Source organism: Zootoca vivipara, chromosome Z1 (assembly GCF_965207765.1).
Source record: "Zootoca vivipara chromosome Z1, rZooViv2.hap1.1, whole genome shotgun sequence".
Classification (NCBI taxonomy): Eukaryota; Metazoa; Chordata; class Lepidosauria; order Squamata; family Lacertidae; genus Zootoca; species Zootoca vivipara.
Window position 1 is genome coordinate 49,730,516 of NC_142583.1, and position 26,380 is coordinate 49,756,895.

Below are 26,380 nucleotides of genomic sequence, written 5' to 3' on the forward strand. Positions count from 1 at the left end.
GAAAACAGTTGGTCCCTCCCTCCCATAAATGAAGAGAGAAGCAACTTAGGACCCAAGTCAATGTCATCAGGACATTTCAGCTCTAAAATGGTATGATTATCTCCTAGTCACATTTTAACTGCTGAGGTATGATATGCAATGCAATCCTAAACTTGTTTATAAGACATGCCTCTGTGCTAAAAGGGAGTTAGTCCCCAAATTTGAAAATGGTGGTAATAGCAACCTTGTCCCAAAATTTTGTTAGTCCCCAAATTTGAAAACGGTGGTAATAGCAACCTTGCATTTTTTAATAAACCTTGGAAGTGACAATAGCATAATAACTTATGTGTGTATCATTTTTAACTGAAGGAAGTTGAGCTAAGTCAACTTGTGGGGTGAGTTTTATATTAAAAACAAATAGAATTGTTCATTTGCAAAGCAATGTAAGTGTTAAATATTTGGATAATATCATGTCTGCTTTGGCCACGAAAACCTGGTCCTCAGAAAAATTCAATTTTTTCCTTTCTTTAATAAAACCAAAAACTTCAGTAGCTACCTATGAAAAGCAAAATGTAATTTATTTCAGATATTCTATTGAGGTATCTTCAGTAAAGCTGACCTGACAAAAATAAACTCAAGGCTGTTGATCGTAAACAGATGCTATCCATTAATTTCACGCTATCCCCAGCCACACCAATTATTTATCAAGACTTTTCTGCTCCTGACACCTTTTGTACTTTCTAACATTGAGTTAGTGATTCATAAAAGGTAAAGGTAAAAAGGGACCCCTGTGCATTAGGTCCATTTGTGACTGACTCTGGGGTTGCGGTGCTCATCTCACGTTATTGGCCGAGGGAGCCAGCGTACAGCTTCCAGGTCAAGTGGCCAGCATGACAAAGCCGCTTCTGGCGAACCAGAGCAGCACACAGAAATGCCGTTTACCTTCCTGCTGTAGTGGTACCTATTTATCTACTTGCACTTTGACGTGCTTTCGAACTGCTAGGTTGGCAGAGCTGGGACCAAGCAACGGCAGCTCATCCCGTTGCAGGGATTCGAACCACCGACCTTCTGATCAGCAAGCCCTAGGCTCTGTAGTTTAACCCACAGCACCACCTGTGTCCCAGTGATTCATAGAATCTCACATAAAAGGACCCAGGGGCAGTGAGACTAGGACCTCTAGGGCATTTCCTCATACTTGCCAAAGACTGGTTTTCTTCTTGCATGTCTTATTGAGCAAAGTCAGGTACAAACAGTTCTTTCTATCTATTGTAATAGCTATATATAATTGAAAATGGGCAGCATGTTAACTTTGTTATCTTTCTGAAATCAGTATGTGCCTTGATAGTTTTTTAAGCCTGCCTTTAACTTGCAGCATTGCACATGCCGTAAAATAATCAGTTAAGATTTTGGTTGAGATCATAGTTAATTGCAACCACAATGGTATTTTAGTTGTTCCTTCAAAACTGAACGACTCTAATAAACAAAACCTTCAAAATCCTCCATGTCTACAGCATGGATGCGGGTATTTAATGACAGATGCCACAAGGGAGCACTGAAGAGAACATCATTTTCATGCTGCATAATACCTACCTGGGCATAGTGCTAATGAAAGCATACAAAGAGGGGAGAGAGAAATAATAAACATGGAACATGATTATGAAAGAAAAACCATGATTGTGAAAGAAAAACTAGAGGATCTAAAGCTGAGCTTCTTAAAATAAGCCAGTTCCATAATAGATGGAAGAAGCTACATTTTCCATAGCACAAAGCAATAGCACAACCACTGCATTGCATAGGCTTCCTTTATTGCAATGAAGATCCATATATTTAAGCTAACAATATCATATGTTTAGTGCTTTTAATATTCAGATGGAACATCTCTGTACCTTTCATTTTCACGTGAGCTGTGATTAGGGTATTTGGCTGAAATCTGAGGGGGGAGCTTTATGTACACATTTCAATCCAGTTCTCCCTCAGTAAATATTCTTCCTCAGTAAATTTTCTTCTGTGAATCTACAAGGTGGGCATTCTCCATGCCCACCAAGTCTCTGGGCCTTGAAAGTGTCCTAAAATCCATCCAGATACTGTCCTAGGTGTTTATTCAGCAAAAATACTATAGATGTGTTAGAAAAATATAACATTATTTGTGCAGTAGTACCTGTCAGATCGGCCTCCTTCCAGGCTGTACCTCAGGTAGTTCATACCATCTAAGAACTGGCTGCTGGGTAAGGAATCGTCACCTAATTCTTTCAGATCTTCCGCTCTAAGATATTCTCCCCCATCTCCTGTCATAGTGTCATCACCTTGAGCCAAAACACACAAATTCACAAGATCAATAAACTAATGAAGACCTACAGCACTGGAAAAGTATGGTCACATATTAGGTGGATCACCTCAAACACAAACAAACAAAACAGGGAACATTATCCTCATTCCTGAAGCACAGCAAGCACAAGCTGTTAATACACACTAAGAAAACACTGGCAGAGTAAGTGGGATGATATCAGTGTAAGTTTAAAAACAAAACCCATCAACAGCACCTCACATTGAATCAGTCTTTTGTCCTTTGCTATTATACACACTGTTGGCTGAACTAATTTTGCTTTTGTTCCTTTTTTCCACTTAGTTTCTTGGACACAGCTGGTCTCTGACATAAACTGCTTCCACATGAGACATTAAAATTTGACTTTGAGCCCCTATTGCACTATTATGTGCCATATGAGAATGTCATTAATGTGGGACAGAATGTAGAAAAGAAACAGAAATATATATATTCTAGCCAGCAGAGAGTTTATATTGGCACTACACTCTGATTTTCAGAAAAGCTCAATTAAGTATCAGATGTGAACAGAGAAAGCTGCCTAATGTTTGGATCAGGCTATTTGCCCATTTAGCTCAGTATTGTCTACTCATACTGGCAGCAGAGGTCTTTCCCATCAGCTCCTACCTGATCCTTTTAAATGGAGGTGACAATGACTGCACCTGGGACCTTCTGCATGCAAAGCAAGGAAGAAACAGCATATATAAAATCTGATGGGGAATATATGTTTATATAAAGAGAGATAGAGGAAGAGCTTGTGCAAATGGAAGAGCTTCTCTGGACCTGTAGTAGGGAGCATTTTTCTTGTGCAGTGATCTTCCACTAAGTCAGAAACAGGCCTTTTATGAACTGCGAAGATGTTTGGATCCAAGGAAGCGTAAGTTCTGGATCTTAATTCAAACTTTGTAAGGCACCAAGGCAAAACTGACTTTCAGATTACTTTCAAAATAATAATAAAAAGTGTTACATTAAACGTTCCAACCATAACAGAAAATGGTTCACATTCATTATGAGGCAATGATGCATTGGATCCAGACTTAGTCATGCGTAGAGCAGACCCAATGAAATTTGTCTTAAGTTTGTCCATTCCAAACATGAATGAATCCGAGTCAAACCCTATGACTACACAGTAATCACCTTGAACCAGCAGCATCTAGTAATGACTGCTGACCTAACAGTCTTGCACTGAACCAATGAGCCAGACACTCTCTCTATAGTAAACACAGTTACCATGAGAAAGAGTGAATATGTATCTGTTCTGATGATGCTCACATGGAAAAGCAGATCAGGAACTGGGGGAACGTATTCCTCTTTTAGAGGAATCCATACTCTTGTATCCTCCTCTCTCCAGGTACTCTTTCACTTAAACTTAAATCATGTCAGGGATTTGTAACAGGGTAGGGGAGCCTGTGACCCTCTGGACATTCTTGGGCTTCAACTCCCATCAGCCCCAGTCATCATGGCCAAAGGTAAGGTATGATGGGAGATGTAGTTGAACATCTGGAGGGTCACAGGTTTGCCACCCCTAGTTTGGTGTGTTATTCTTTGTGCAAATCTTTGTAACCATAACTACTTCAGGGTATTATATTGCCTCTTTGACCAGCCATGCTGTCTAGACCCAAATAATTGTCAGTTAAGTGATTACAGATGGGCGTCACATTATGTCAGCCACACACAGCTCTCAAAGGCTCTTATGGAACTGTTGGCAACTGAACCGCTAAAATGGAAATATTGAACATCTGTCCCTGCTGAATCATGAGAGCAGCAGCATACAAAAACCATATTCTTGCAATCGTCTGATGGGGGGAGGAATACAAGAAGAACACACACACACCCTGAAATAAAGGCAAACACTGGGGCATTTTGCAGGTGGTATCTTTGGAATCTTTAGAAACCTGTTTCAGTGGTAATGGCAGGTAAAGCATCCACTACATTAAAGAAGCCTTCTACAGGAGCTACACATTCATCATATTTCACTATATTTATCGCTTTTTTGAACAACCTGGTAGGTGGCCATATGCCAATACAGAGGCTACCTAGTTAAACTCTGCAAAAATCCTTAACTTTCCTCTAAGAAGAATTTCCAAGGCCTTGAACAAATATATTGGGTTATTGAAATACATTTCAGGGTGGGGCGGAGCATTCTTTCTTAACATGAATCTGAACCTTTAGCCTATTCTATCAAAACTACATTCTACACAGCATAACATGATTTCAATTAAGAACTTGACATTCTCTTCTAAAGAGGAAGCCATCTTGAGGAACGTCACACAGTAAAGAAAAACCAACATAATTGTTTCTTAATATTTATCAGTGATCTCCCTGTTAATGAATCTTAATGCCCCAGGAGGGCACAATACTTAGTTAATACAACCATACAAAACTAGCAACTAAATACTAAGATCACAGAAGGTAATTTTATTATTCCAATATACTTTATTTAAATCTGAATTTATAGAACATGAACTATGTCTTAAATCTTCTTAAAAGGCAGAACAAAGCACCCAGAGAGCCAGCTACAAAATTAAGGCTCCGTTTTGGGGGCCAGGGTGGGCAAAACTGAAATCATGCAGAGACCCACACACACACATTCACTGGCATAGATCAGAGTTAGGCATTCCATAAACATGTGTCTCGGTTTCAGAAAAGAGGAGAGGGACAGTAAACAATTAAACAATAAAATAAAAACAGTTTTGTGCCTCACTCTAAGAACTCTTAACACTGTACCTGCATCACTAAAGGCATCCTCATCAGTGAAATGATCATAGTCAGAGTGTTTAAAAGCTGCATAACACATAAGTTAAATTTCAGGAACAGGGCCAAAAGGGAGCAACTAACGGCATATGGTAGACTGGGAAGAAATCTCATTACCTTGCAACCAAGAGAAAACCAAAATTATTTAAAATAAACATGGAGGGGGTGAGGGAGCGGTATATATACTGAACAACAGGAGGAGGATTAGAGAAAATCAAAGTAATTCTTCACATGGTAGATCAGTCTAGAGGCCAACACTCGATGAATCACTGGAGATTCATGATCTGATCCTCCTACCTCCAAATTTCTCTTTAAAAGCAGCCATTTGATGAGTAGCCCTTTCACCGCTGGCATTTTCCAAATACAAATAATGTGCTCTGCCCACCCAGCTATTTGCTCCAATAGAGAAAATATATAGGTAAACATATGCTTATCCTAACAGGGCAAACAGCAGCTGCAAGATGGTAGGGAGGGAGGGCTAAACTGAGACCTCCCAAGAGATGAGATCCTAAGAAGCTGCCAGACCATTGGTCCATCTAACTCCGTATGATCCACATGGACTGGCCAAGACTCCTCAAAGTTTTCCACATGACTGTTTCCTAATTCTACCTGAAGATGCCAATGACTGAACCTGGAACCTTTTGCAATCAAACCACATACGTTATCACTTAGCTATGCCCCACCTTCATCTAATCACAAATCTGTAATGTCTCTTATATTTGATGCTAACTTATCCTTTAAATAAATAAATAAGCATTTGTACATTTGTTTTTTTAGCCTATGGTTTTTCCCCCAATCTTTTGAATTAGCCACTTTAAGTAATGTGATGGTTTCTTAAATCCAGAGTTCGGTATATATTATAACCAGCCTGGCTCATGTGGTTTGTGGTCAGCTTACCTTCCTCATCAGACACATCCAAGACTTCAGTCATAGTTTCAGGTACATTGAGCTTGTGTTTCTCAGTTACAGTCTGGAAAAGAGAGAGAGAAAGAGACATCAATAAACAGGTTAAATCGTGGGAAACAACAACAACAAAAAACTGCTAAATATATATATTTATAAGAAAACACCCAGGCTAATACACATTTATCATAGTATTTTTCACATTTCAGTCTCACTCTGACATTTGAATCATGTTCTTCCTTTAAATACGTGGGAGTCCATCTTAGTGAAGACCTAACTTGGAAGGTCAATACAGCCCAGGTGGTTAGGAAGGCCCAACAGAGACTTCATTTCCTTAGGGTTTTGCGAAAGAACAAGGTTGGACAGCATCTGATGATTTCCTTCTATCGGTCCACGATAGAAAATGTTCTCTCATACTGCATTACGGTGTGGTATGCTGGTTTGACAGCCATGGGCAGAGAGTCCCTACAGAGGGTGGTGAAGACAGCCCACGACATCTGAGTCTGCTAGATGTTATCGCGGGAGACCATTGCCTCAGAAGAGCAAGGAACATTCTCAGGGATGACTCATACCCTGGCCAGCACCTTTTTAATCTCCTGTCCTCAAGCAGGAGATATAGAAGCATGATAAGCCACACCAACAGGTTAAAGAACAGTTTCTACCCATGGGCCGTGAGGCTGCTGAATGGAAGACAGCAACATTGCAGCTGACGTTTGGGGTTGGTGCTCGTACAACAGCACACAGAGTGTAACAAGGACTGAGAGATTTGGGGGGAGGGCTTGTTTAATCTCACTGTAAACAAGTGGTACAGTGACAATTCTATTTCTATTCTGTAGTTCTCGTGGTTTTTCCCTCTCCAAAAGATGTCACTTCCTTTTATCGCTACAGAAAACTTGGCCATGTGCTGTAATGAGCAGCAGTTTCCTTTAGCAACTGGTTTTGCATTTTAAAATGCTTTTAGCAGATTTGTTAATTGATATACATGCAAAACTTATTCAACTCTTTTGAGGCAGGATGAGTTCTAAAAAACACATTAGGTAACGTCTACAGAAAGAAGTTAAAGGATGCATATGGAACTTGTTAAAGCTGTAAAAACCCTTAGAAATGAAGCTTTGAACGATGCAAAATATTCAAGATGTGAACTCTGGGCAACATGTCCGAAGAACCTGCACCTAAAATAGTAACTTTATTACTTTCTCATGTTTTACCAATATATTTCTATTAGCATTTTATTCATGTATTTGTTTTTTAAAGCTTGTAAAATTACAATTTGTAAAAACAATTCAGAACAATTCCGTTTTGTGATTTAAGCATACAGATTCATATTTATTTCCTGCTAAGAAAACCAGCCACAGTAGCTTATGGAAAGACAAGATAAATTGAGTTGAACATTGAGACATTACCAGAAGAAAGTATTAGAGGGAAGCATATGAGGGTTGTATTCGGCCGGGTCATACCCATGGCAGACACATCAAAATCAGTTGAATTGAATAACTTAATCCAGCAATTTTCATGGGTCTATTCTGAGCATAATTTAGTTGAATATAACATACAAAAATGAATAGGTTTTCTACAAAAATCTCATAAAAGTGTGGTTCATCATTTAAAACTGAAAACAGGATTTAAAAGGTGAAAAACTAATATGACTGTGAGAAAATCTTAAGTGATAGACTAGACAACAACTGACATGGACAGCACCAGCGGAGGGCAGTGTACCAATGCCCCCCTAGGTAAGCAGTGTGCACACATACACACACATTGCTCTATGGAAATTAATAATAATAATAATAATAATAATAATAATATCATACCCATCAAATTAAAATAAATCCATTTAAAATGAACATATTTATTTGAAAGGTAACAGAACAAAACAAAACAAAAAACAAAAAAATCAATAACATACAAATATCCTGTTCACGGCCCAATGTGCTCAAAGCCGGAGCATATTGTTGGTTTTCTGTATTTCTATAAATATAAATGTTCTATAAATATCAGCATTCTCATCACAACCAAACATGAATCATGTTGAATCATGATGGCATCCAATATAAGGACAAGTTCTAGTTTGGAAAATTTGGGAAATCATTTGGCTGCGGATAACAGGCCTCAGTTTACTCTATTGTAGTGAAGACGCAAGGAGTGGAAGCAGAAACCGATACCCAGTGTTAATGTTTTTAAATATTAACTGATTTAAGAGACTAGTGATTCTTCTTTTTTTCATTTGCATGCATTACTGTTTCAATTTATTGTACTTAAATGCTTCAGCTGAATCTCAAAGCAGCTTACAAACAGTAACAACGGCAGCAATAAACAGAACAGAACATCAGCGCGAAACATCACAATTACAATGCCTGGGGCCTGGGCCAAATAAAAGTTGGCCTTACCAAATCATATCAATCGTTAACAAATCAACAAGACAACAATTATAAGTATTTATAAACCATACAACAATACTAATGAAACAGCAGCTTTAAAAAACCATTCTGCCTACCCAATGTATTAAATGCAGAGAGCCCAGCATCTTGAGAGGACCTTGATGAAATAAGAATACCTAGAAGCAATTCCATACTATAACAAACACTTTCCTCAAATCACATAATGTTGTGCTTGTGGGCCATAACAATAACTCAAATAACTCAAACCTACAAACTCATAAAGAGACTGGGGGAATATACCCCCATCATTGGTACTGCATACTATCACCAAGAAGTGCCACCAAGAAGTACCACCTAAGAACATGGGGCAAGCCTTCTGGATCAGGTCCATAGCCCATCTATTCCAGCATCCGGTTCTCACAGTGGCCAGTCGGATGCCTGTGAGAAACTGGAAACCAAGATCTGTCCCTTTCTGTGACTTCTAGAAACTAGTATTCAGAAGCATTATGCCTCTAACAGCGGAGGCAGAATAGAGCCATCATGGCTAGTAGCGACCATTCCCCCACCCCCACCCCATAGCTGCCAAGTTATCCCTTTTTTAAAGGGAAATTCCATTATGCTGAATAGGCTTCCTCACGAGAAAAGGGAAAACTTGGCAGCTATGCCCCACCCCCACCCCCCAAAAACCCAGTAGCAATCCAAACAATTAGAGGGAGCAATATCCTTTTGCAGAACTATGGGCCAGGTGAGCAGCAATCGGCAGCAGGCACAGCCCATCATTCTGCTCAACAGCTCAACAATGCTTAAAAGTCACATGGCTTTTCTTTTGTAAAACCAGAAAGTTTTTTCTTCATTAGAAAGGTCAGACAACAGCAGGAAATCAAAGCCTGCCGAGATTGATTAAATGCACACCGCGGGGCATATGTTTCCAACATCTCTCTTTTCAGTAGCAAAGAAATGTGTTAACAACTACATTCAAAGAAGGAAAGCCTGCTGATGGAATGATACTGCCTAAAAGCAGAAAGAAAGTAAAATGCTTGCTTGCAAAGTGATATGTAGTATAGTGGGAAGTAGCAGGTTTGAGTTTTCTGGGGGTTTTCTGAGTAAAAGCAAAGATGAAGTGGACCTTCTGTTCTCAACTGGAAAAGGCCCTGGGCAATAATATGAATACTCAAGCTCAGACAATATCTGAGCTGTTCTCGTACCATTGCTGGTTGAATGCAGAGGAAGATTATATGGAACTGTCAGAAGCTGTGTGGACTCTCCTACTAACCATATGATGGAGTTCCACTTGGAGGTGTATTTGGGGTTTGGGGGTCAGGATGAAATTTTTTAAGCTTTACTCCTCAAAACAGTGGGGATAACAAATTTGTTCATGGTGGTATACATTCACCATGTAAGCGTTACCATCACAGAGGTTTGTAGCTGCTTCATAAAGATGGCAGCTATCCACTTATCTCCACCACATATTTCTTCTACTGCCACTGCTGGTTTGAGATTTATTTTTCATTGGATTTCCCTCCTAACTTCAGAACTCCTAGAGGGTGTTACCATATTTATTTTCTTAAAATAGGCTCTGTAATAGTACAGTCAATAGCAACTTGCCCAGTGGGGTGGAGGGGCAACCATAGCACCCTGGCAGGTGTGTTGTTGCTGTTTACAGGGAAGGAGAGAGGGAGGGGTGAGGAGACTGGCCCAGTGCCAGACTGTACTACTTCTAATTGCAGTCAGTAGGGGGACCAGAACAGTGCTCTGCAATACTACTACTAGCAGTTGCAGTTATCACAGTACTGTACTCATTAATGTATTTTTTGTGAGTATGAAGCGACTGAGTCTTATGGACAGATATACACAGTCAGTCTTCTTTTGCGGTTTGTTTGGGTTTTTGCCATGCTCAGTTCAAGTCATCCTACTGCCTACATCTCATTAATAACCCATAGCTCACTCTAGTTATAATTCCCAACAAACCATTTTGATTCTATCTTTATCAGAACATAACATCTGAGACTTACTGTAATCCTGCATTGCAAAAACAAAATTGCTTTCACTCACACATCTGGACGTTGTTCCAGTTCCAGAACCAATCCTCAATTTAATGGGAATTGCCGAAATCTATGTACTACTCTGATGTTTAAGTTCTCTCGAATCCCTTGCGTGGGATTGGGGTTAGAATGCCGGACTAGGATCTGCGAGACCAGGGTTCAAATCCCCACTCCACTATGAAGCTCACTGGGTGACCTTGGGTCAGTCACTGCCTCTAAGTCTAACCTACCTCAGAGGGTGGAGGATTAAATGAGGAGGGGGTGAACCATGTATGCCACCTTGAGCTTCTTAGAGGAAAAAATGTGAGGTAATAATAATAATAACAATTTATTATTTATACCCTGCCCATCTGGCCGGGTTTCCCCAGCCACTCTGGGAAGCTTCCAACAGAAATATTAAAACACAATAATTTATTAAACATTAAAAGCTTCCCTAAACAGGGCTGCATTCAGATGTCCTCTAAAAGTCTGGTAGTTGTTTTTCTCTTTGACATCTGGCGGGAGGGTGTTCCACAGGGCGGGTGCCACTGCCGAGAAGGCCCTCTGCCTGGTTCCCTGTAACTTGGCTTCTGGCAGCGAGGGAACCACCAGAAGGCCCTCGGCACTGGACCTCAGTGTCCGGGCAGAACGATGGAGGTGGAGATGCTCCTTCAGGTATACTGGGCTGAGGCCATTTAGGGCTTTAAAGGTCAGCACCAACACTTTGAATTGTGCTCAGAAACGTATAAAAGCAAATAAATAAAATGTCTAATGCATACTTGCAAAAACAATATGACTGACTGAAGAGTCTAGGTTGAAATTACACAAATGTACAAAAGGTGTAAGGTCCCCGCATGCTCTGGAAACGAAAATCGGATCAATGTAAAAAAAGTTAAATGAACTATTCATCAAAGTACAAAATAAAAAATGAGTTACAAAGGTTCTAAATAAATATATAACAATAGATGCCCACTATGCATACTGTAGTCAAGAAGTTAGGAGACATGTCCTTCTATGAATAGGACAAGGAATGTTGCTTAGGGAACAGCCCTCTAGTTGTCAGTAGGGTGCATGCACTGTCAGTGTGCACTCATGGCAAAAAAATCCTGGCCTAGAACATACCTCATACTAATTCCCCTTGCAGCCACTACACTTCTTGTGCCATTTGTACACTAGGGGTCCTTTGGAAAAGGATACATAGCCAAATCTCAGGTTTACTGATTTTCTGCTTGGTCTCTATAATATACTAGAAAGGTATCTCATGCTCTTTTAGATAAGCGAACCACAGACAAGCAGAGACAAAAGGTGCAAAAAAAGAGTCTAACTGTGGATACTTCAGCACTAAATTAGGATACCTTCAGCACTCAATTAGCAATGGATGCATATTCCAAAGGTGGAAGTGCAATCCAATGAGTAGGCCATAGCTGCCAAGTCTCCCGTTTTCCCTGGGAAATCCCCATTTTTCCAGCTGTTCCTAGCTCAAAAAACAGATTTTTTTTGTTTTTCCCCGGTTTATTCTGGCGCGGTGGCCATTTTGGAACTGGGCGGAGCATGCTCAGAAGCGACTTTTGATGCTGCTCTGCCCAGTTCCAAAATGGCTGCAGTGCGACTTCTGGCGCGGTGGCCATTTTGGAACTGGGCAAAGCAGCATCAAAAGTCACTTCTGAGCATGCTCCACCCAGTTCCAAAATGGCGGCAGCACTACTTCCGGTCTGCTATTTCCGGCCCGGTCCCTTATTTCTCTGACAGCAACTTGGCAGGTATGGCATAGGCCCTCCGAGACTCAAGATTCCAGTACCTGAAAGAGCAGCTCTCCTGGAATTGTCCTGTCTCTTAAGATCTGAATGACATGCTCTTTCTGATTTCCCACATCCAAGGCTGGTAGCATGAGAACAGACCCTCTCTGCGGCCATTTGTCTGGTGCCTACACTGTTATCCTTCTGTAGTCGACAAAAAACTGTCGTTTGGGGATTTTACGGACCTGTCTGTAGTATTTGTGTGGTTTATGCATTTTAATTGGTTCTATCTGTTCCTCTTGTTCATTATTATGATATATATTGTTACCTGCCCTGAGGTCAAGGGTGAGGGAGGACAGGAAAAAACCTCCTAAATAAATGAAGTATCTTGTAAACATAACCAGAGTATGGCATTATAGCTAATTTGAATTCAACCAAGACCCATTAAGCCTGACGTGAGAATGAATTTTCCTGTTCAAAGTTAAAGCAGATGAATATGACTCACAGTTTTACATCATGGTAACTTGGGGTGTGTTCAACCCAGTTAAGCAAGACAATTTTAAATATTTTTAGTCTCACAAACTTCACCAAATAGCAGCAGGGTTTAAACTCAAGGATTCTGCCGTAACTAACTTGTGGACAAAAATGATAAAGTAGCACAAAGTTTAGCAACAAGCAAATAGAGTGGTGGGCAGCAGGCACCTGCAATCACTTACAGTGTTTAAGTCTCATTCTGCAGCATCAGAAAGGTCAGAAAATAAGAGATAGCCAAGAACATGGAACACAAAATGAGGACTTGGCATGGCATCCAATTGGATCTTTTGGAGATACAAGGCATACAAGCTACACAATACCATCTTAATATATTTTATGGTGTGTATAAATAAATCTATCATTTCCACAGCTAGATGTCCATGGGTACTGTCTACAAAAACTGAAAAATAATTGTTACATTTAAATTATACTTCTAAAACGAAAAAATAAGAAAGGCAAAACAGAATCAAAAATAACTAAGAACAGAAATGCCCCTCTGAATAAAGAAGGGAAGATAAGGCTGGTGATACTCACAGTTGTGGTGGTAATCACTTCCTCGGTTACAACCTTTAATGTATCAACCACTGAGATATATCCCAGACGCTTAGCAATTGCTAAAGCAGTGTTGCCATTCTGAAAGGAGAAAAGAGGGAGAGAAGGAGAAGGAGAGGGAGGATTATGATATGAACCAATGAGCTCACACCCTGCACTGAATGAGCCAGCATTTCCATCCAAAACAAGGCATTCGCTTAGGAAAAATCAGTGTGCTTTACTGTTAAATCTGAATCTCTCTTTGCAACTTTGCTCAGACTACAGCCCCAATTGCCTTGGTAACAAAATACACAGAACATCTGCCTGTTGCACTTAATAAAAAATATACTGCTTTTAATGGTTTAACCCACAACTTTCTATATTACACATTATAAAATCTGGCTTTGCTGCAACTCCTGATTAATTTTACCAAACATGTTTTTAATTGAGAATAACCTGATTAATAAATAGCTTAAGAGGCTCCACCTGAAAAAATAGAAAGATGAGATTATTCAGGCAAATGGTGCAACAGGAACAAAACCTAGGGAAGGCAAAACAAATCAGAGACTGTATTTAAAATTCAATATACAAATGCCACTGCCAACAGGATACCCTCCAGATGTTGTTGAACGACAGCTCACATAATCCCTGGGAGTTGTAGTCCAACAGCATATGAAGGAAAGCACATTGGTTATCCCTAGACTGGGGGGGGGGAGAGAGAGAGAGATAGAAATTCAGCAATTGTATGCCTCAATTTCTATTTGGGTGAACAAAATAACAGAAGTAATTTTGCTTCTTTTTTCTAAATGTAATATATTTAATCCAAAAGTAGCACCACTAATTTGTTTTATGTTTGGTGCTGTACAAAATATCCTTCAGTTTCAGTTTTCAGGAGTTAAGTAGTATTTTCAGGGAGAATGTGAAATATTTCCTAGGAAAATCTAAACTGTGCAAGCACTTGCCTTCTGAGAATACTTACACACACACCCAATGCAGTTTCAGTACCAAATTTTGATTTCTCATATGTTGATTTTTGTCTGGGAGAGCTTCTAGATTGTTGCTATTTTCAGCTAAAATTTAATCATACACCAACAAATTTGGGTTGTGCCATTATTGATGATTGACAAGTCTTGCACATCAACCCATTTCCCCAAATGATTTGGCTTTTTTGATAAAGAGGGTGACTGGAAAATGTGGTGGGATGACACTTAATTTGATGCAACACTATGCTCCCCGCAAACAGAAAGCTTTTCTATTCTGTGTGAAAAATGACTGTGTCAACAGGGCACTGTTTCATCCAGGGCCGCCCCTACGGCCAGGGGGCTTGCCCGCTCACCCGCCGTGGAGCTGTTCCTGCCGGCCGGCCGGGCTGCGCAGCTCTGGCCGCGCAGCTCCGCCCGCCTGCCACGCTGGGAAACGGGGCGGGGGCGCCGGAGGGATCCATCGCACCACGGCGCCAGGGCGCCAAATATACTTAAGACGGCCCTGGTTTCATCTCAGCTCTAGTCAGGCTACATAGAAAGCCAATTTGACCTCTGAGGGTATGTGGGACTGCTGACCCGGTAAGTGGTCATTCTTAACCTGAGAAGCCATGGTTTCCAATGTTGAACATTTTCTGAAGTTGCACAACTTCCTATAGGAGCACCAGTTCCTGGCTGACCTCTTTTGGTCCCGTCAAATATTTTTGGGTGGGAGCTCCCCCCCCCATGTCCAAAAAACACAGAGGTGAAGCGTGGAGCCAAGCGCATCATGGCACAGCTCCAACGGCCAGCTCCTCTTTCTCCTCCTGCCATGGAGGTGAAAGAGGGTCAAAACAGCTTCCCGCCTGTGGTGGCACCAGGAGAGGAGCCACCAACCACTGAAGCTGTGTAGCTGCTGCGTTTGACTCCTCCCCAGCTCCTCCTGACGTCCTGATGTCAGGTGCATGATGTTGCATGCCCCCCCCATTGCCTTTGCAAGCTGGCGCCTCTGCCTCCCTTCATGTTCCTCTGAAACTCTTTGAAGGAACGGATTTCAGAACTGGTCCCAACAACCAGGTCCCATTCTCTTTTGAATGGAATACAGTCTTCAGATTGTCTTGACATTATACTTTCACTGAGTCTAACCTTTAGTCACACACTGGGAGAACGTGGCTATCAGTGAAATTATACCATTCTCTATTCTTTGAGGAAACGGATACACACTATTGTGTCACAGCCAACCAGGAAACAATCTAAGATAATAAATTAGGCACTACTCTTTCCCTATGCTGGATGGTAAGGTGGGTGATTTCTTATCATTAGCCTAAAACACAGAACCAGAAAGAGAAATGTACACCATGAAATGAAGAAAAGAGTGTGGCAATGCCATGCTTACCGCAGTGATTGCATTTGGTTTGGCCCCATGTTGGAGAAGAACATTGATGATGTGTGTGTGACCTTGCTGAGCAGCTTGATGCAGAGGAGTGTAACCATTCTGTAGTTAGTGGTAGTTCACACATTTAAGGGAGGGAAAAACAGCAACATCAATATATATATATTTGCATATTCCCTAGATTATTTTAATGAAGGTATAAATCATAATTGCTGGCAACCTTGCAATCCTATCTGTTTGGATATTGCAATTTTCATTATTAATACATTTTATAGAAAATTATTCTTTCACCATTAATAACAGAAGGCAAGTAATAGCTACCAGATCTATAGTAAGGTTTAGGGGAAAAAAGGAGGTGAGGAGAAATTAATCAATGGGCCAAAGCTTATAGGACAAAGCAGTTATTAAGTAAATACTAGTGATGCCATGGAAGTTTGTGAAGTTTTTATATTCTTTAAAACTGTTCACAACTTCCCCTCCATCCTTTTCTATGGGCTAGTCACTGGAAGATAGGTATGAGCCAATGCATCACACAAACCCTTATTCATCATCCAATTGATTTATTTTTCTTGGAGATTTCAGAGTGTAATATCCATGAAGAAAAAGCAAACAAGGGCTTCAAAGTAAACTAACTTTTGGTTAGAAATTCATTTTTCCATTTGCTTTTCTCATATGCTGCCTATATTTCTTAAAGCAGGCTTATGTTCTAAAAGCAACTTCAACTAAATATAACACTGGGTGAGACAGAACATTTAGAGACAGAGGCAATGGCACGACAATTCCAATCCAGCCATTCTTAAGGCCACACAGTAAACTACTGAAATGGAATTTTTCAGAAAAGGGGGGGGGGTTGTTATTACTGTAAAACAGCAAATTATAGAACTCTTCTTGCTAATAACACACCATGTGCCAAACTTAACTGAATGTATTGGAGGCAAGTTAAAGAGGAAATATATTCAAAATTGGTGCATTTTATCTTTTAAGTTTCCATACAGCAGAGGACATTTTAAAACAAAACAAAACCCCAACCCCTTTCCAGACTAGCTGGCAGCCAGATGTATGGATTCACTCAGTTAAAAGAGCAGCTCCCTTTTGCTAGATTTTCAAAGTATGTATCTATCTCTTAGAAGCATGGGAACGAGGTGTTCTTTTTCCTATAAAGGGACTTCGCAACTTTAAAAAAACTGCACTCATGCTGAAAGCCGTTTGGAATGTAAAGGAAAGAATTGGGAAGGGCTTAGAAACTGCAGTTAAGGCTCACTGCTTGTCCCCACATGGTTGCATTGTGGGATAAAGGCCATGCAAGCCAACTGAACTTCTTATCTTGTCCAGAGGGTTTTCAGAGAGTTCTGTCATTCTTGCACCAGCCCACTAGGTTTTCTATGCTGGGTTCAGAGGAAGGGGCTTCCCTCCTCTGGTAGTCCAGAGATTTCCATGCTAGGAGCAGAGGAGGGCAGAATGTTCCATTCCTTTCCTGCTGACCTGCTCAGTCAACTGCACACAATTCCTTATCAGCTATGGCTTCCTGGCTAGTCCTTATATACAAGACCACTTTAAAACATGTATTCATCATTGACGAAGGCATGCCTGAACCAAGATGTGTTTCAGAAAAATCACACCAAAGCACAAGTCTCTGGAGCATTATTCTGCTTCCATTTTATAAAAAAATAATCTGAAAATTGAAATCCACATGAGTGATCATCTGTGTCTGCTTCTGATGCATGCACATGTGTCCCTAGTCCACAAACGAATTATTAATGGTTCTCAGCTTGGCTTACTGAGTACTGCATTGCAATTTTGACCAAACTGGCTACAGTCAATGAGAACCACATTCTGCTTTCAGCATACTTCCCTGGAACAGTTAAAATACGAAGTGCAAATTACCATCATATGTTTGCAAAGCAGCAAAGGGGAGGGGGAGATAAAATTATGAACAAATGTTTACCTTTGTCTTTGCATTGACGTTAGCTCCCTGCTTCAGGAGAAAGTTGACCATCTTGACGTTCCCATAGTGACAAGCCACTATTAATGGACTGTAACCCAGCTACAAATAAAGAGCGACCCAAAAAAACCACAAAAATAAGTAGTGAATATGATATCACACTGGAAATTTATTTTATCATCTTGGAAGTTACTGATATACCTTAGTCTGGGCATCTTTGTTTGCCCCATGTTTTATCAGCATATCCGCTACATTCACTTTATCTTCCTGAGCTGCCAAATGTAAAGATGTCAATCCACTCTGTAAATTAAATATAAACAGTCTTTTATTGTATTATAGATACAGAAGTATTTGCAACAGCTGAACCTTCTGAAACAGCATCCAAACGTAAAGCTTATTACCACAGTCAAACCTCAGGCATACAAAGGCATGAATGGCAGTAGCTATGTCTTCATTGAAGAGAAGATGTCTTCTCACCATGAATATCCCGAGGCTGTGAACTAGTGCTACCAAGGGGCCTGAATCCCATCAATGGGAGGAATCTTAATCACTTACAAGTCAAATAAAAAAATTCCTTCAGTAGCACCTTAAAGACCAACTAAGTTTATATTTTGGTATGAGCTTTCGTGTGCATGCACACTTCTTCAGATACACTAGAAACAGAAGTGTCAGACCCTATATATATACAGAGGGTGGTGGGGGTGGGTGGGAATGGGTGGTGGGCTGATGGGAGTGGTAAACCTGGAGATGGTTGTTAATGGCTAATTGCAGCCATCAGCAGCCATTAACAGCCATCTCCAGGTTTACCACTCCCATCAGCCCACCACCCATTCCCACCCACCCCCACCACCCTCTGTATATATATAGAGTCTGACACTTCTGTTTCTAGTGTATCTGAAGAAGTGTGCATGCACACGAAAGCTCATACCAAAATATAAACTTAGTTGGTCTTTAAGGTGCTACTGAAGGAATTTTTTTATTTTGCTTCGACTCAGACCAACACGGCTACCTACCTGTAACTACTTACAAGTCAGAAAGACTGCCAACTATCATTCTGTCTATCACATCCACCATGACTAGATTTAATTCTAGGAAGCTCACTCACAGCCAAGCCCCAATTATGGCCCAAAATGAAAGAGCAGCAAGTGTAGATCTGAAGAAGATGAATGTCAAAGGTAGAGATGGATATCATGAGAGAAATGATAGCACTGAATGCTATGGCCAGGGGCCTCATACACATATTGAACAGGAGAAGAACATCCTATGAGGGCAATGAGCAAACGTCCATCACCATCCTTTGGGGCCTTTCTCTCAGGAATGAACGAAAGCTTCCAAGAACAGATCTCCCTACACAAGTCACGCCAACAACATCACAGCACCAACAGAATAAATGCATGAAAAACCTCCTCTGTTATTCTATAGGCAGAGAACCAGGCTATGAGAACTGTATGGGACCAAAAACCAAGCAAGTTAGTGTTTTAGAAAGCTTCTACTATCCAGATTTTATCGTGGTAGAAACATATTTATCTGTTTCTGCATATTTAACATACAATAATATTTTTCTGTTAACTGTGTGACAATACTATCCCTTCTTTCATTTTCTAGATAGCATTAAGTGGATTTATTTCCAGTAACAAGAAGGCATTACCTTTGTGGCCACGTGGATATTAGCTCCTTTCTCCAAAAGTAAGTTCACCAGGTCAGCATGACCTTCCTGAGAGGCCAGGTGAAGTGGAGTCACTCCTTGTTTGGTCAAAATATTGGTCTCTGCTCCATAGTTCAGCAGGGTTGTGGCTATTTGCATCTGATTCTTCTTAGCAGCAATATGTAGAGGGGTATATCCATTCTAAAAACCAGTTGCTTTGAATTAATATCTATTTGTAATGTCTGCTTTCTTTCACAAAAATATCAATGCATTATTTCTCCAGAAAATGACCATTCTTCTCTTGCTTTTACTGAGTCTAAATCTTCCACCTAAGGGAGGAATATTCTTCAGCAAGCAAGATATCAGTCAGGGATTCTTGTGTCAGAGCACAGCAGCATGGGATATTTTTGTGACACCAGTTAGTAGTGAAATCCTCAAAGGTTTGCACATTATTCAAGAACAGGACCATGCAATGACTTTTCTTAAATCCTGTCCGTCGCTGGAGATTTCCCCCTAAAGCTTAAAGGTTTACTTCTGTTAGACAGTATGCAATTTTAATGTAACTAATTATTTCTTAGATAAAAACAGATAAGCATCACCTATACTGTCAGAACTCCAAGGAAACATTCTTGAATGGAATGGGAAATCTCACCTTGGCAGTAGCATGGGGGGAAGAACCTTTCTCCAGCAACAGTAGGGCCACCTTCTGGTTGTCGTAATGAGCAGCAACATGGAGGGGGGTGAGGCCATTCTGGAAAGGGCGGGTTTATGTTATGGCATTAAGTGATGGTTAGCTCTGCTTCAAGCTACCGTTACATTACAAAACAACATAATAATAATAATAATAATAATAATTTATTATTTATACCCCGCCCATCTGGCCGGGTTCCCCCAGCCACTCTGGGGGAGTTATGTTAAATAAGAAGCGATTGACTGATAACAGCACAACATAAACATTGAACTCAGGGTGAATTATTTTCATATTAGAAAAGTTGCTTAGGAACAGAAAGGGCATTAAAGAAATCATTAGTTAAGGGGCTTTGCTTTGAAAGGGGATAGGCTATTAAAAAATTAATTTAAATTGCCCTAGTTCATGGGGACATGGGTGGCGCTGTGGTCTAAACCACTGAACCTAGGGCTTGCCGATCAGAAGGTCGGCGGTTCGAATCCCCGTGATAGGGTGACCTCCAGTTGCTTGGTCCCAGCTCCTGCCACCTAGCAGTTCGAAAGCACGTCAAAGTGCAAGTTGATAAATAGGTACCGCTCCAGTGGGAAGGTAAACGGCATTGCCGTGCACTGCTCTGGTTCGCCAGAGGCGGCTTTGTCATGCTGGCCACATGACCAGCAGCTGTCTGGGGACAAACACCAGCTCCCTCGGCCCATAAAGCGAGATGAGCGCCGCAACCCCAGAGTTGTCCGCAACTGGATTTAATAGTCAGGGGTACCTTTACCTTTACCTTTAAGATGCGTGCATGAAATCTGCTTGAAGGTTATTACAGCTCCAAGAACTGCTTTGTGTATTTGGATAGATTAGACTTAGTTTATATGGAGTTAGATACTATTGATTAAAAGCTTAAAAAAATAATAATTTCAGAATTATGGATATCATTCTTGCTTAAAAAAAATCAACCCCTTTCCAGCTACTTTCTGCTGTATTTAATTCCTGCCCTGAGTCTCTTGACCATTTCCCCATATAAGTTCCTGATTTGTTGCCTAATTCTACAATTGTGGAATAAAATATGTCTGTCAACTGCATGTCATTAATTGACTAATATTTCAGATTTGTTTTCTGCAATGCTTATGATATTTCAGTGTTTGTTAACCACACTCCTGCGCATACAATTCCTTTTTGGTGTCAAAAATTAATCTATGACACTCTTGGGAATCATCAGTTGCATTTTATTTATGTTAATGTATAAACAAACTAATATATAAATAAAAGCTACTTCTAATAACTGCAATGGAAAATTATTAACAGTATTGACTGAAAAAAGCAAATTCAGACACCAATTCCTACCTTTCCAGATGAATCAGGAGATGCACGACGCTGCAGCAGGAGTTTCGCCACATCAATGCTTCCATATTTAGCTGCCACATGCAGTGGTGTGAATCCTTTCTAAAAATGTACAGGTGGAAAAAACCAAAAACATCAATATAATCTTAATTACTTGGTTTTAAAGAACAATCTCTACATATTTTCAATGCAGTAACTGCTTAGCCCTCAAATTAAAATCAAATTTTATCATTAAAGGAACTGAAAAAATAATTAATCATAACTTCCCAAGGGTCCATAGCATATTTCCCAATTTGCGACGTATTTCCACCCCTAAAAGGAAATATCCCATGCTCGCATTATGTCTGCTAAGTTTCAGGTGCCAGGTGAAACAGTTTTATTTCAGGAGGCCTTTGCACCATCAATGTTGTTCTAATGTTCTAACCTGAAGTTTAATTTATATTTTGAAATTTGTATATTGCATGTTTCAGTTTTTTGTAAGCTGCTTTGAGAATTATTATTTTATTATTATTATCTGGAGTTATTATAGACACCTTTCTTTTGTTCTTTTTGCAAAAAGTAAATGAACACAGCTTACAAAATTAAGACACCCCACTTACCAAATACATGTTGAAATATGTGAGTTGGGGGTGTGTATACTGTATATATGCAGTACCTGACATGCAGTATTTGCGCATGCACTCAATTTTGCTTTGAGATATGCCTTCTCAGCAACTGCCTTCACTGTACCCCCTAACTATTTCCTAAACTCCCAGGAGTCTGAAAAGAACAATTTGTGGATTTGGCAATAGGAATTTTATATGCAATATGCTTTTTGTAGATTTCAGCTTGGCATTCAATACCATTCTACCGCGACGTCTGATAACTAAATTGGGAAATTTTAAGGAAAAACCATCTTCCACAAAAGCTGCTGCTTGCCTTCTATCACTGTGCCATACAAAGCGTGCTCACGTACGGTTTATGTGTGTGGTACGGAAGCTGTACTTCCCAGGATAGAGCAGGGCTGTGTAGAATTATTAAAACAGCAGAGAGCATTATTGGCTGCTCACTCACCACCTTAGAACAAATTTACACCACCAGGTGCCATAAAAAAGCACTAGATATATCAAGAGATCCAACGCACCCTGGTCACCATTTCTTTCAGCTCCTGCCATCGGGACGGAGATATAGAACAATGCAGGCAAGAACGAGCCGTCTCAGGAACAGTTTCTTCTCTAGAGCAATTTTGGCCTTAAATGGAAAGCCTGGACTTTGAAGTCATCTTATTTTACTTGTTATTTTGTATTATATTTACTGTTTTTAATTAGGTTTTTGTAATTTTGGATTATGCGGAATGCTTTATCTGAGTGGATGTTGCAACCAAGTAATTTCGTTGTTCCCGCAAGGGGACAATGACAATAAAGATATCTTATCTTATCTTATCTATCAGCAGGTTCCTGTACATATTTCTCATGTCAACTTTGAAGGTGTGTGGAATATTAATAAACTTGAACAGATGTCATATCTTCAAAATGTTTTCACTTCTTTTAACTGAGGTAAAACCATTTCACCTCCAATTTCCGTACTGGGCGGCGCACCCTCTTTTGTAACAACCCATATTCTTTACTAGAGAACAATGAACGCAGCTACTTAAATAACTCATCGGGTCTAAATCAAGCAGCTCCTTAAGAATTAATCATCTGAATACAAATCATACACACACACACCCCATGTATTTTAGTTGTCTTAATAATCATCTGCCTGTGATCAAACACCTCTTGCTCTGAATCACTGTGCCGGCACTTAGAAAGTAATATGCTAAGGCAAACAAGGTAATATGGCAACGGTAGCTCTATCAGATGTCACTCAGTTTATGCACATATTAAATGTGCTTTTAAATATTAAATATTTAAATTAATTTAAATATTAAACTGCTTTTACTTTACAGTGCTTACAATGAGGTTTCCTCAAGCTGGTGCCCTCCATACTTTTTGGATTCCAACTCATGGCCACTGAAATGTCTGGAGGGAAGACTGCTTTTGGAGAATTTACTTTGGTCTAACTCGGGAGTGGCACTGCAGAATCACTCTCTCGATGCCAACACCATTACTACTTACCTGAGTGGTGACTGGGCATGGTAGCAGTGAGATCAGGACTGTGCAGGCACAACAACAATGGAGGCAATGAACTCTATCCATTGGTGCACCTGGGCATCCCTGATCTGACTACTGCCTCGCCCTGTCCAGATAAGCAGTGACACCGGTGTCAGAAGGACACCGCCCCACGGTGCCAACCACTTCTAACTTAACTATAGCTCTACTGTTATTCATATTCAGAGATGTACAAATCAGGCTACTTCTGGTTCATGTACTCTTGTATCACAAAGAAGCCCTTGCTATCCTATTTCCACTTTTTCTGCATTTTTTTCAGAACCTGCACAAAAATTCACTTTTAAATCTACTTTTCTTCTCAATATTTGGGATGAATGAATCTATTAATTTCAGTTTCTCCCTGTTTTTGATTTTTCCATCTTCAGTTTCCCACATTTCCACATCAGTTTGTGGGGTTTTTTTTAAAAAAGAAAATAAGACCCTCAAGAAAATTCACCTGAATTTTAATGTGAATTTCTTCCAATATACACAAAAATTTACAAAGTATATTTTCCCTAATAGTAAAGCATTTTGTATGTTACTTTCACTAATATATATGCATTTTAATGTACACTTTTATTTTAGTACATGCAATTTTCTATACATTACTTGTCTGAAGAACTGCATTGCAAAATTCGGAGAACTGGAATTTTGAAGATTGGCTGTGTTTTGGTTCTTATATTGTATTGGAAGGTGTAAATTGGGTAGCTTTGGCCTTAAATGAAATGGAATTAAATTTCTCTCCCATCCATAATCAAAATACACATTTCTAAATATATTTTGATGCTAGCAATTTTCAGAGAGTAAGACCCATTGCCCTCAATCGGCCTTACTTCTGAGTAGACACCAAGCACTTCATCAAACTCTCATCTCTCCTCATCAGATCTCTCTATCTGTTGTATGGGAATAAGGATGCTTGCTTAATTTGATGGTTGTGAATTCTGATATGACCTGACCTGCTCTATACCTTTCAGATGATTGGAACTTCTAGAACTGTGCTGTCAGTTCCAAATTGTAAGGTGTGTATCAGGTCAGTTCATATCAGAATTCACAGCTGTCAAATTAAGCAAGCACCCTTATTCCTGATCTACAGGTAGAGACTTGATGAAGACTTAATGGAAGTTCAATACTAGCATTAGCCAGCTCACTATAGGACTGTTCATACCAAAACATCAGATTTTACCTTGGTAGCCAAAGAGTGTGCTGCACCTGCTTCCAAAAGAACTGATGCTACATCAACTTGACCTTCTCGGGCAGAGATGTGCAGCGGTGTATACCCATTAGTAGTTGCAGCATCTGGGTGTGCCATGTGCTGCAGCAACAGCTGGACAATTTCTGTTTTACCCAAGCGAGAGGCAATATGCAATGGAGTCTGTTCCTCCTACAACTCAAAGCAGGACAGAAGTTAGAGTGGGACTGTTGTTATTAAAGGTGAAGCCTCATTTCCCCCAGTTTCAAATAATTATTCTAGATGTGTTCAAAAGGTAGATACATACGGAACTCCCCACCACCACCACCACTACAAATAAATCTACAAAATGACCCAAGGGCTGGGCATGGGGGGTGGGGGGAACGACGTGTAGATAGCACACTTAGAAACTCTTCTGCTTTTGTAACAAAGGTGAAAACACATACCCTTGCTCGGGCGTCAACTAGTGCACCATTCCTCAGGAGGCAGCGCACCACTTCCACCTGTCCTGCGCGAGCAGCCATATGTAATGCAGTTTCACCACGCTGAAAAAAACAACAACCCCAGATTTTTCGATGTATTAGCCACCCGAATGAAAACCTTATTAGCTTCATTCATATTGGTCAATGTTCAGTGTAATGGAAGCAAGGCCTCTACTCCTAATATCCAAAATGTCACTCATGCAAAGCTAGGAAGAACATAAGAAAACTATGCTGGATTTGGCTAATGGCCCGTCTAGCCCAGCATCCTGTTCTCCCATTGGTCAACCAGATGCCTGAAGAAAGTCTGCAACATGAGTACAAGAGCTCTGTGATCTCCAGCAACTGGTAATTGACGGCAATGCCTCTGACCATGGAGGCAGAACATGAGTGATGAATGTCCTGCTGGTGGTGCAGGAATAAAAGTGTTGGCATATTTGCAAAGCTAAGCAAGATCCAATATGGTTTCAAATTGGATGGAGGACCATGCATTGAGTTTCCTGCATTGTAGGGGGTTAAACTAGATAACCCTCAGGGTCCCTTCCAACCACTGCTTTCCCCCTAGAAAAATAGGTGCTGGTACTCACCACAAAGTTGTTACAGTAAGTGTCACCATTTTTAACAACAACCAAAAACAGTGCCTCTACTCCATACCATTGAGTACCCCCTGAAAAAACCCCCACTGCTTCCAACCATGATTCTATGTAGCAATTCCTCCTAAAATGCCACTGCTGAGCATGTCTTTGAGGGGCATATATCTAGAAACAAGAGGGTAGATTAATCTTCACCAATCGGGGGGAGGTGGCACTATCTCTCCAGCCAGAGAACCTGGTGCTGCTGTTCTTGGACTTATGGTGACATCATTGAAGACCCAGAAGGAGGACAGGGGTGGTTGGGCCCCCTTTAATCTAATCAAAGCAGCACCTTTCTGCTTTGGGACTAACACTAAGGATGCACCTATTGCTGCTTCTATATAGAGCTGAGTCTCAGTTTGCTCCTTGCTGAAGTAACATTGAAGTGGTATGTTTCTAGAGCACAGTCTGAGCCCTGCATCCAGCAGGGACCCTTCCCCTCACCTTGAACTGCCCAGTCCAGTATCTAGCCTGAACCTCACCCCGTACCCAGCCTGAGTTCTGCTTTGCCCCACCCGCCTCCACCTCAATCTTGTCTCTACCAGCAGCCCAAACAGGGTGGAGTTGTGGACAGGAGAGGAATAACCCTGCTCACAACCAGCAATATATAACCCCCTGATGAAGAGACTATAATTCAGTTGACAGGACACAACATGACTAGGTCATCTCTCTGGTCCCAGGTTGAGCACACTTAGGTCACACAAGAGGGAACTTGGTTACGGGAACAAAGTAAAAAGGGGACTTTATACAAAAAGGAACCACCCTGTACAAGCAGCCTGGGCTTAGAATAAACATATGAAGAACACTGATAAAATTTCTCTTTGCATAGCTAACACAGGCAT

General features: G+C 40.5%; 1 protein-coding gene across 34 annotated transcripts in view; it reads right to left on the reverse strand.

The window, feature by feature from the left end:
* ANK2 (ankyrin 2) overlaps positions 1–26,380 on the reverse strand; it is a 316,546-nt gene that overhangs the window by 54,706 nt on the left and 235,460 nt on the right. For 19 of the 34 annotated variants that reach the window (XM_088660422.1, XM_088660406.1, XM_088660416.1 and 16 more), the window contains 12 exons: positions 24,874–24,972; positions 24,422–24,619; positions 21,113–21,211; positions 19,748–19,846; positions 19,099–19,296; positions 17,652–17,750; positions 17,454–17,552; positions 15,512–15,610; positions 13,160–13,258; positions 5,951–6,023; positions 5,027–5,083; positions 2,138–2,282 (listed from right to left, as the gene is read on the reverse strand). In XM_088660422.1, the coding sequence (XP_088516548.1) occupies positions 2,138–2,282; positions 5,027–5,083; positions 5,951–6,023; positions 13,160–13,258; positions 15,512–15,610; positions 17,454–17,552; positions 17,652–17,750; positions 19,099–19,296; positions 19,748–19,846; positions 21,113–21,211; positions 24,422–24,619; positions 24,874–24,972 (1,364 nt within the window). The remainder of the gene's footprint in view (positions 1–2,137; positions 2,283–5,026; positions 5,084–5,950; positions 6,024–13,159; positions 13,259–15,511; positions 15,611–17,453; positions 17,553–17,651; positions 17,751–19,098; positions 19,297–19,747; positions 19,847–21,112; positions 21,212–24,421; positions 24,620–24,873; positions 24,973–26,380) is intronic. The other 15 variants (XM_088660421.1, XM_060278537.2, XM_088660419.1 and 12 more) reach the window with 1 other exon arrangement.